At 43.5% G+C, this 12,076-nt stretch overlaps 1 protein-coding gene across 1 annotated transcript in view; it reads right to left on the bottom strand.

Moving 5' to 3' along the window:
• Positions 1–237: 237 nt before the first annotated feature.
• The window catches only part of AKNAD1 (AKNA domain containing 1), a 43,267-nt gene continuing 31,428 nt past the window's right edge, over positions 238–12,076 (bottom strand). The window contains exons 11-16 of the mRNA XM_043876331.1: positions 8,764–8,861; positions 5,528–5,650; positions 5,295–5,399; positions 2,931–3,012; positions 1,607–1,706; positions 238–895 (exon numbers count right to left, since the gene is read on the bottom strand). Of these exons, the coding sequence (XP_043732266.1) occupies positions 764–895; positions 1,607–1,706; positions 2,931–3,012; positions 5,295–5,399; positions 5,528–5,650; positions 8,764–8,861 (640 nt within the window). The 3' untranslated portion in view covers positions 238–763. The remainder of the gene's footprint in view (positions 896–1,606; positions 1,707–2,930; positions 3,013–5,294; positions 5,400–5,527; positions 5,651–8,763; positions 8,862–12,076) is intronic.

Raw genomic sequence — 12,076 nt, 5'->3', positions numbered from 1 at the left:
CTGCTCCAAGTCTTCGTTGAGGCGTGGGATCTTTGATCTTCCTTGCAGCATGCAGGATCTTTAGTTACAGCATGCAGGAATCTTTCAATTGAGGCATGTGGGATCAAATTCCCTGACCAGGGATTGAACCCAGGCCCCCTGTTTTGGGAGCTCAGAGCCTTAGCCACTGGATGACCAGGGAAGTCCCGACTGTCGTTGTTTTTGAATCATCACAGAGGATATTAGATGTGTTCCATTTGTGAGCCCTTCCCATCAGTGGCCATCCTCATACAAATTATGTGACATGTTGTTTGAGTGACTTATAAAGCAAAATCCTAGTAATGGAATTGCTGCTCAGAAGGTAAATACTTTAGAATTTGTAGAATTTGGTAGCAATTATCGAGTTGCCTTTCAGCAGAGTTGCACTAATACGTACTTCTACCAGCAGTGTATGAGAGCACTCATCTCCCCCATCTTCCCTGACACAGCCTGGGTTTTTCAAACTTTAGTTTTTGCCATACTGACAGGTTAAAGTATATTTTACTATTTTCATTTCTTTTATTATAAGTTAGTAACATTTATTTTTAAACAATTATGTGTTGACTTTGATTTTTAAGAATCAGAGGTCCATTTTTTTAAAAAATTGTGTCCTCCATTTCTTGCAATTTTGGTATTTTCTCTAGAAGGTCATCTTCATAAGTTGTATAATAAGTAAAATACCTTTGGAGGGAAGACCAAGTTTTCTCTGCATTTGTTTTTTAATCCTTGGTTGCCTTGAATCAAACTAGTATTTCAACTTTTTCCTCCATCTTTGTACTTTGGCAAGATCTTCTGCAATTGTTCTAATCATTTGATCAGTAGTTTGTTTCAAAATGGTTGCTGTCCTTAGGGCATGATCCAAAGACGAATTTAAAATCTACAGAGGAAAAGTCCACACATTTTGGTTACAGAAATTTACTACCGCTCCTGGTAACTGGGTTCTCTCATTATTAAACATTGCAAAGTGGAATTTTTGGAGTATTCTCTTTTCCACCCAGTCTATTTCTGTTTTTGAGAGCTGGTTTCCTAGGAAACCAGTGTGAAATGGAATATATTCTGTAGAGAAAGGGACAGAAAAAAAGATCAACACGTGACTGATGAGCATGAATCAGAGGATGAGGTCAGCAACCTGCTGGGCTGTTTCCCTGCTGTGGAAAAAGAGATCTGTGAGAAGGAAGAAAAACTCTTGGGAGGAGGGGCATTGAGGGGGATTTAGGGCCCATATCCACTGAGGGGCACACAGGGATGCAGCGCATGCTTGTGGCGACATTTGAAAGTGACCTGATTGAAAACAGAAAACTGCTGGCAGCTCTAACCCCAGTGTCACTGGAATAAACTTGTGAACGGCACACTGGGGAATCCTATAGCTGAGGAACTACCCACAAAACACTTTCTCCAGGAAATTTCCGTTGGAACCAATTTAGGAATAATACAAACCATGTGGCTGCTCAGGCTATGTGTCTTTATGTTAGTGCCGAGCACAAGTTGTTTCAGCAGAACATTTTTTGATGCTCTCATACTGTAATAATTTAAAAGCCATCAGTTTTGTGGTGACAAAGACCAAACGTACAAGCTGCAAGCTCCTCACCTCAGATTCCGTTTCTTTGTTCCTGCTAAAGTTGCTGGAGGATGTGTTTTCAGAAATCCTGCAGGAGTGGGAATGGGGTGAGAGTGTAGCAAGGTCTGACCTGTAAGAAAGGCAAAAGCACAATGATACTTGTGTAAAGCATCCTCTTCAACTCTGTGGTTCAGTAATGGCTGTGTGTGTGTGTGTGTGTGTCTGTGTTGGGGGCGAGGAGTTGGTGCGCCATCTGCCCAAGAACACAGAACCAAGATGCAAACCCAAGAACTCGCCGGTGGCTGTATTCATACACACGGCGCTGCACCATGGCGGTGCGTAGCAGGGTTCACGCTGAGTGAGTGTGACTGCACGGCCTGAACTCCCTGCTACACTGTCAGTCTGCCTCGGATAGCTCTTAAATACTAGTCTCCCTCCGCTTTTCTACCACCCTTAGCTAAGCGGCCATCATCCCACCTGGCAATTTATTGTACTGGTCTCTTATCTGGCTTCTGTGCACCACTCCTTGACTCCTCTAATCCATTCCCTCTCCCTTAGTAGTTAGAGTGATCTTTTACAACACTAGGAAGCTTTAAAAAACACTCTGGTTAAAAAAAAAAAAATCACTGGTTACCCATTAAACCTAAGAGCCTGAAATCCTTCCTGCAGCCGACAAGCCCCTGCACAGCCTGGCCGCGCCCATCCCACCAGCCTTCCCTCACCAGTCCTGTCCTGCCCCACTGCCTCGCCCTCTTTTAGGCTCCTGCCACATTGTTCCTGAACTTGCCAAGGGCTTTTCCACACCAGGAGGCTCTCTCAGACTGGCATTTCTTCGCTCATGCCTTTCCATCCTTGCTGACTCATTCATACTTACTCTTTGGAGCTCAGCCTCTCCAAACCCCCACATTAGGTAATGGTACCCTATGCCCCCTTTCCTCTACCAAAAAAGTAAGGGCAGAGACCGCAGTTGACCTTGTCACTGTGGACAAGCACAATGTCCTGCTATTGACACTCAAATGTTTGTTGAAAGAATAACTGAATGATTGAAATATTAGCCAGATGTAGGTTTGAATCCTGACGACTACTTAAGATCTAGGTCAGGGGGCCCCAACCTCTGGGATCTAATGCCTGATGATCTGAGGTGGCACTGATGTAACAATAGAAATAAAGTGCACAATAAATGTAATGTGCTTGAATCATCCCACAACCCCCATGGAAAAACTGCCTTGCACAAAACTGGTCCCTGATGTCAAAAAGGTTGGGGACCGCTGCTGTAGGTGGTCATGGGCAGACGATACTGCAGTAAGCGCATTGCATATACCAAATAGGTAGTCATTTTGTTATTCATACTTACTTTCTTGGTATGGGTTCACATCCATCATTACAGGATTTGGGATTTGCTCTCTGGAAACAGATCCATTTTTGTTCTGAATGAGCTGAAAAATGTTAGCTGTGGTCAGATTCAGAGCACAAAAATGATCCCCAAATCCAGTGGTGGGTATATGGCTATCCTTTCCTGAACTTTTCTGTTTAAGTGAAATATTTCATAAAGTTTTACTAAGGAAATAAACCTAGGGAACATGGAAAGTAGCCATTGAGTATTCTGAATTCAAGAAAAGAAATTCAACACTTAAAAGGAGTTTTATTAGCAGACAAGAAACCAGGAGTCTAAGTTGCTTTGTTGCTAGCTGGGTGACCTGGGCATGTCTATGGATTCAACTTCTTCATCTGGCAAATGGAGGGATAATATTTTCCAAGAGCTTGGACCAAATGGATTTCTAAAGTCCTCTCTACTTTAGGAGCAAGGATTCTAGGAGTCAGAAATTTAAAAATTACGTTACTAAGACAATCCTAGAAAATAGAGACTAAACAGATAAGATAAATGTAGGAAAGTCACCATGGAAGACACGAAGAGCTCCAGGCAGGGAAGAGAGGCAAAGCATGTGTGTGCTCAGTTGCATCCAACTCTTTGCAACCCCTTGGCCTGCAGCCCACCAGGCTACCCTGTCCATGGAATTTTCCAGGCGAGAACACTGGAGTGGGTTGCCACTTCCTACTTCAAGGGATCTTCCCGATCCAGAGATCAAACCCATGTCTCCTGTGTCTCCTATACTGGCAGGTGGATCCCTTCCCACTAAGCCACCTGGGAAGCACAGTGGCCAACAAATCTGCCTTCTCTGTCGCTGAGGCTCCCTTTCCCCCCTTCTCTGGCCTCTCCTCCTCTCTTCTCTGTCTTCCCCTCTTTCTCCTTTGGTCTCCTGCCATATCCACTGGTCTCTAGTATCTTGGCTTCACTCCCTCTCAGGAGGGTCCCACTTGACAAGGGGACAGGGAGGGATCGTCCCTCAGACACGGAAGGCAAGGCAGGCGCCAGAAAGTCCAAATTTCATTTAGTCACGCTACACCCTGACTTATTTGTCATGACAAACAGTGGTACTAATGATCTCAGTCTTAATTCCTTGGTCATCTCATTCTTTATTTGAAACATAGAAACAGAATTAGAAAGGGTCATAGAGTCATCTGGTCCCATTCTCATTCAGTCTACAGATTTACAACATCCTGGCAAAGTACAGTGTATCTCAGTCTGCAGGTGGGACTCACAGCCTCCTGCAACAGCCTGCTCCATCTTCTGTCCATTCGGGAGGGCGTCTCTAACACTGAACAAAAGACGCCTCCCTGAGACTCCTACTCTCTTGGCCACTGTACATTTACTAATGGCATTCAAGATTACTTTTCAAACGACTCAATTGCTTTCCTCATTCATATATTAGAATGAGAAGTCTCATGTGCTGTTGACCCCAAAACCAAGGAGATAGTAAAGAAAGGTGCCTGTTGCTTCTGTGGAGTCTGAGGGACCGTCACCTCGACAGAACACGTCCAGTTGGAGGATTGGGCAGCTGGGGGTGGGTAGGGGAGGCAGCTGAGGTCAGTCTGGTAACACAATTCTTTAGTCTTGGGCATTGCAACTGTGAAAGGTCAGAAACATTCTCTCTGGTGCCCTGGCCCCAGCAATGGAGAGAAAGAGCTTTGCAGGTATGAACTCACCCATGAGGAAAGGATGTCGGAGAACCAGACCCGGTGGTTGTTCAGAAGCAAGACAAGGGTGTTCCCGCCCCACTTGGTGTTCCCTTAGTCCACTGTTCTCTTAGCACTTAACCACATTTTGCCATGAACTTTCCTAATTAGGGTATGAGTTCCTTTCTTTCAACAGGTTGTAAACTCCTTTAGAGGAGGTAGCCATTGTCTTATTCATCTTTATAAATAAATGTTTGTGGGATTTTAGGTATTTCCAAAGGCAGCAAAATTTTGCATTGAAATTAGCAACATGATATTTAAGAGTGTAAAAATAGTCTATTTCTTTACATACTGACTTTTACTGGGGACATATTTAAAGCTTTTTCCCCTTCTGAATAATAACAATAATAGTGGCAGTTAGTCATTTGTTCATCAAATATTTATGACTTGTTGCCAGATTACACTGGTATAGCACTTCGTAACTTTCAAAGTCCTTTATTGCTAGGACTGCATATCTACCAGCCCAGCCCCTTGCCATCCAGGCGTCGGGCTGGATGTGGAAGTGTCAGATGAGCGCTAGAGACCGGGCAGCAGACTCAGCAGGTGCCCAGCATATGGTAACAGTGGCCAGTGTGATAAGTGTCTCCCACAGAGGGAGTCTAGGTTGTTTACAAAGGTGGGATCATGCAGGAGATGTACTTACTAGGTGAAGAATTATTTTCATTTAAATAGTGGAGCCGAGCAAAGGCACTTCTTTCTCTATGATTAAAGAAATTCTGTCCTGGGGTGTTGTATCTATAATGAAATTCTGAAAAGAAAAGATTAAAAATGCAACTCATTGCCTGCAAACAACCATTGTACTCACTTGCGCACAGACAAGCAGAGACAGCCTGTTTTTGTTTTTTTTTTTTCCTGAGGTGGCCCAGTCGCTTTCACCTTTAGGTGATTCTTTACTGCAGCCTCTCTGGGAGTTATGAATCTTAGTGCCACAGTTCTCACACTTACTGCTCTGCAGTCCAATCCGAGATGCACAACAGCAGCTGTGTCCTCTATCAGAACCTGAAAAAGCCCAAGTTATGCAAAGAAGTATGAGGTTTTTATTATTATAATACTAAAATGTGCTTTGGACAGTAGAGCTCTGATCATGCAAAGTATGCATTAGCCCCAGAGTGTTCAATTTTCCCAGGGGGAAATTTATCACACAGGTTGCCAGCCTAGGGGTGATATCTGGGACACCCTCCCTCCCTTATGACAACTGAGAGATGTTTTGATAAGTAACAGTTCTGATGGAAAGTCTCAAGATTTGCCCAGCACATGTAGGTGTTTAGTAAAGGTCTTCTGAATGGATGGATCTATGAAAATTTGGCCCATTGATATGAGACCATCTTGCATTTGTAATTATTTCCCAAGATTTGCCCTGATACAACCACATTTTCTTCTCAGACCCTACAGTGGCCAAGAGCTTATTATCCAGGCAACTGGAAAGATGGTTTTCCTCTACAACACATTCATAAATCCATATGGGAACTTGAATCATAGCTTTGCCCTCATCAGAACCACAGAGAGGCTAGCAGTAGAGAGCACTTGTATCCGGTGCAGGTCTGGGTCTTGTTCAGCAGGCTGCGGGCAGTGGCGCTCTCCAGTAAGGCCAGAGCATGAGAGCCTGGGCCCGGCAGGTGAGTATGCCACACTTGGGTGTCCAAGCAACATCTCAGTTCCAGCAGAGAAGGGGTTGGGGGACAAAACTTTTGCCAGTGCTATTAATACCTGCCTTGCTGCATTCATGGTTACACTCATTATAACATTATCTACCAAAGTGTAAATCACAAATGGAGTGAGCTCTAGGAAGGGTTTTTCCTTCCCAAGTCTCAGTCAGTAGTCACTGAATGCCTTCTAATTCAGAACTCAAAGAAATTACAAATAGGGGAAGAAAGATGTACACCCTGGGCCGGTTGTGTTGTACAAGGGAAAGAACATAGGCCTGAGTTTGAAGCCTGATTCTGCCACGTACTGACTGTGATGGTTGATAATATGCCACAAACTCTAACATGCTCCTCAAAGGATAGAACCTAATTCCTCTCTCAATTGTGGTTGGATTTAGTGACTCGCTTTTAACAAATAGAATAAGGTGGTAATGATGGTGTATAACTTCTAAAACTAGGTTGTAAGAGTCATGGAAACTTCCATCTCAGTCTTTCTGTTGGATCACTTGCCTGGGGGAAGGAGCCTACCAGATCATAATGACATTCAAACAGCCTACTGGCCCACCTGGAGAGGAACCGAGACCCCTGGCCAATGGCCATGTGTGGGAACAACCTTAGACGCAGATTCTCTAGCCCTAGTAAAGCCTTCAGATGATGGAAGTACTGGCCAACATCGTGACTGCAGCCTCACGAGAGACCTTGAGCACGAACCACCCAGCTAAATGGCTCCCAAATTCCTGGCCCACAGAAACAGTGAGATAGCAAATGTTTGTTGTTTTGAGTCATTAAGTTTTGGGATACATTATTACACAGCAATAAATAATATACCAGGCTCTTTGACCCTGGCAAGTTGCTTAATTCCTACTTATCTATACAATAAAGACAGTAATTCCTACCTTTTAGGGTATTATGCTAGTTAAGTGATATATACTATACGTCAACAATTCTCAAATTTTTGATTTCCGAACCCTCTTACACTCTTAAAATTGAGGACCCTAAAGAGTTTTTGTTTATTCTAGTTTTGGTAGCTCAAATGCTATAATGCAGGAGACCCAGGTTCGATTCCTGTGTCAGGAAGATGCCCTGGAGAAGGGAATGGCTACTCCTTCCAGTATTCTTACCTAGAGAATCCCATGGAGGGAGGAGCCTGGCAGGCTACAGTCAATGGGGTCAGACACATTGAGTGACTAACATTTTCATATATCATAATATGTGGCATTTTTCATAGCTGCACTAAAAGTCTATCTTCTTCTTGCACTGGAGAACTGTCATACAACATTCAGTTGGTTGAACATGGATTAGTAGAGAAGTATCTATTTATAAATTTCAAGTCACTTTTACTCTGTAGAATCATTTAGATTTTCCTAAGACTGAATGAGCAGTCCCAAGGGTTATTTTTTTAGAATTTTAAATTGAGAAATTTTTAAAAATACTTTAAAAACAATAATCATTTCATGTTCACAAAATAACATTTTTTATGAAAAATAACTATTTAGAAAATTTTAAAAATCAGTGACCAGTGAGAAGAATGGCAGTGTTTTGTGTCCTGGCAAATACCTAGAATATCTAGCTTAACTGAAGGCAGCCGGATTCCACAGGTGTGTCTCCATTCAACCTGTTGCAATATTGTTGCAATATTGTTCTTTCAGGGAAAAGAGAGGAACTCAGCCCTCCAGGGGTCCTTTGACCACATTTTGAAAATCTCTGCTTGGTTCTGGTGTATAGAGTAAGTGTTCAGTCAGTGAAACCTATTATTATTATTATTATTATAGTGCCTTCTACAGAGAAGAAATAGAGCTACATGTGACAGAGTAGGAATAATACTGAGTTGAAGGAAAGGCTCTTGGCTATCAGACTATGGGAACGTAAGCAAGCCTGGTTAGTTCTCTGGCCCCCCCGTTTCCTCCTGTATAAACTGGGTAGATTAGGCTCGGGTGCTGATTTTCTCCCTCAGAGCTGCCTAAGCTGCAGGCCTCAGCCCTCTTCTTCATCCAGGGCAGTCCTGCCAGCGATTGTTTTCCTGCTTAAACTATCTTTGGAGAAAGGTCTCTATGACTAAAAATCACTGAATTCCATGCACTGGTGCTCTCTGGGTCTCCTCTCCACTCTTTCTGCTCCTATGAGATGTACGTGGACAAGTCCTCAGCAGCTCCCGTGTGGGTGAGCTCCTCAGGTGCAGATTCTGGTTCATGCTAGGGGCTGCCACACAGAACTGAGACCACCTCATGACTGAGTCACGGAGCCCTGCGAGTCCAGGCAGAGACAGGTGTGGGCACTTTGACCCTGCTTGACCACATCTCGCCTGAATCAATTTATTACTCATTCTTTACATTTTGCAAAAACAAAAATTAACATGCAACACCCTAGTCTAGGTAAAGCTATTTAGCGTAGCAGGTGTTCTGCCCATAGTGAGCAGAACCCAAAGAGGGACCGAAACCATGACGACTGCCCTTAGATGCCTCAACTTACCGAGAACTGAGTCTGGGTGCAGCACCTTGTCTTGAATGGCAATAGGAAACCCTCCACAGTCAATTCCTCTGTGATCTTTTTTCCCTGTTTTTTGCTTCCTAAAAAAGATGCATAAGATTCCATAAACATTTAGCACACTGCTAATAGAGACAGTGAAGGAATTGGTAAAAGTGAAATGTGTAATTTCTTAGGTCAGAGTCAGTCACAATGGAGGATGTATGCCATTCTCGACACAGCCGACCCTCAACCCTCTGCCTGCCTGTTTGAGCGCTTTTCTGATGAGAAGGTGCACCCAGCACAATCTGGCCTGGTGAGAACATGTATGTGTGTGTATATTAGACACTCAGTCGTATCTGGCTCTTTGCAACCCCACGGACTATAGCCTGCCAGGCTCCTCTGTTCATGGAGTTCTCCAGGCAAGAATACTGGAATGGATAGCCATTCCCTTCTCTAGGGGATCTTCCCGACCCAGGTCTCTCGCATTGCAAGTGGATTCTTTACTGTCTGAGCCACCAAGGAAGCCCAAGAACATGTATACCAAACATTAAATCTGTTTTGTTTCCTGAGGATAATATCTAGTCATCATATATACATACACAATTAGAAATATGAAATACAGAATTATAAAACCTAGAGTTTTCTTTATATTCATGCTTCAAATTCAGTTCTTATCAGGAGAAGCAGCTATGCTACCTGTTGGTACCAGATCACATGACTTTGTATCCAAAAGTACAAGCTGAGCGATCCAAAAAGTCCTGGATTTTGTTCTGTGCCTCTGGTGACTCAGTGGTAAAGAATCCGCCTGACAATGCAGGAGACTCACGTTCAATCCCTGGGTCAGGAAGATCCTGTGGAGAAGGAAACGGTAACCCACTCCAGTAATCTTGCCTGGGAAATTCTGTGGATAGAGAAGCCTAGTGGGCTACAGTCCATGGGGTCACATAGAGTTGAACATGACTTAGTGACTAAATGACAAATATGGGGTTAAAGGCTATGAGACCATTGTTGTTCAGTCACTTGCTTGTGTCCAACTCTTTGTGACCCCATGGCCTGCAGCATCCCAGCACGCCAGGTTTCCCTGTCCTTCACCATCTCCTGGAGCTTGCTCAAACTCATGTCCATTCAGTCAGTGATGTCATCCAATCATCTCATCCTCTGTCATCCCCTTCTCCTCCTGCCCTCAATCTTTCCCAGCATCAGGGCCTTTTCCAATGAGTCAGCTCTTCCTATCAGGTGGCCAAAGTATTGGAGCTTCAGCTTCAGAATCAGTCCTTCCAATGAATATGCAGGATTGATTTCCTTTGGGACTGACTGGTTTGATCTCCTTGCAGTCCAAGGGACTTTCAAGAGTCTTCTCCAACACCACAGATCAAAAGCATCAATTCTTCAGCATTCAACCTTCTTTATGGTCCAACTCTCACATCCATACATGACTACTGGAAAAACCATAGCTTTGACAAGACAGACCTTTGTTGGCAAAGTAATGTCTCTGCTTTTTTAATATGCAGTCTAGGTTGGTCATAGCTTTTCTTCCAAGGAGCAAGCATCTTTTAATTTCATGGCTGCGGTCACCATCTGCAGTGATTTTGGAGCCCAAGAAAATAAGATCTCTCACTATTTCCATTGTTTCCCCATCTATTTGCCATGAAGTGATGGGACCAGATGCCATGATCTTAGTTTTTTGAATGTTGAGTTTTAAGCCAGCTTTTTCACTCTCCTCTTTCACCTTCATCAAGAGGCTCTTTAATTCCTCTTCACTTTCTGCCATAGGGGTGCCATAAAGATGGTGAGGTTATTGATATTTCTCCCTGCAATCTTGATTCCAGCTTGTGCTTCATCCAGCCTGGCATTTCTCATGATATACTCTGCATAGAATTAAATAAGCAGGGTGACAATATACAGCCTTGACATATTCGTTTCCCAATTTGGAACCAGTCCATTGTTCCAGTTCCAACAGTTCTAACCATTGCTTCTTGACCTGCATACAGATTTCTCAGGAGGCAGGTAAGGCAGGTCTGGTATTTCCATCTCTTTAAGAATTTTCCACAGTTCGTTGTGATCCACACAGTCAAAGGCTTTAGTGTAGTCAGTGAAGCAGATGTTTTTCTGGAATTCTCTTGCTTTTTCTATGATCCAGTCAAAGTTGGCAATTTGATCTCTGATTCCTCTACCTTTTCTATATCAAACTTGTACTGGAAGTTCTCAGTTCACATACTATTGAAACCTAGCTTGAAGGATTTTGAGCATTACCTTATTAGCATTTGAAATGAGTGCAATTGTGTGGTAGTCCGAACATTCTTTGGTATTGCCTTTCTTTGGGATTAGAATGAAAACTGACCTTTTCCAGTCCTGTGGCCACTGCCAAGTTTTCCAAATTTGCTGGCATATTGAATGCAGCGATTTAACAGCATCATCTTTTAGGACTTGAAATAGCTCAGCTGGAATTCCATCACCTCCGGTAGCTTTGTTCATAGTGATGCTTTGTTTGTAGAGACCATGTGGGGTTCATTTTAGTGATGCAAGGCCACCAGGGGGCATCAGAAAGATGCCCTATGGTGATCAAACTGGGACAATTCCCCCGAGCCATCTGTAGCTTCAGTCTCCCTCCTTCACAGAAACTCTAACTCTTTGAAACGGATTTTAGTTGATAAAAATTCTTAAGAAAGTTCTAGCTCAGCCCCTAGGATACTGTAATACACCCCTAGGGAACATAGCTCATTCTTAGTGTGGAGGGCACCGTGCCCAAGATATCCTGGACATAGCCAGTGAGTCAGGAATGAGACTGATTCCTGGAAATAGGGTTTGAGCCTCAGGCCTTGCTTGCAAATGCAGGCTCGTCCAACTGTGCCCGGGCCTGCTGCCGGTGGACTCCGACCCTGCTTGGAGTCTGTAAGGCTAGGGACTGAGAGCCAGGCACTTTCCTGCTTCTTGGAAAAACATGCTCTCCTCCTGAGTCACATATTTTCTCACCTTATTTTCTGTCTCCACCCTCCTCCTCTGGGGCATGTGAACATCTGCTCTCCAAAGTGGAAAACTTGGATTGCTCAAGTGAGCTCAGTCTAATACACGACTTTCTTTTTCTGCCTCTCTGAAACTTCTTTGTGCACTAAAATCTTCTTGCCAAACAGCTAAGGGAAGCTCTATTTGAGAAGACCATTTTTCAGCAAGACAAAGTAGCTGACATGTAAATCCAAAATCGCTTAAATCCAAAATTCTGCACCAGACATAAAGAGATAAACATTTCACATGTAGCATAATTGTTATTTATCTGCACGTATATAAATAACCTTCAAACAGTATGTGCACCAGTAGG

Source organism: Cervus elaphus, chromosome 20 (genome assembly GCF_910594005.1).
Source record: "Cervus elaphus chromosome 20, mCerEla1.1, whole genome shotgun sequence".
Classification (NCBI taxonomy): Eukaryota; Metazoa; Chordata; class Mammalia; order Artiodactyla; family Cervidae; genus Cervus; species Cervus elaphus.
This window is presented reverse-complemented; position numbering and strand designations above follow the sequence as displayed.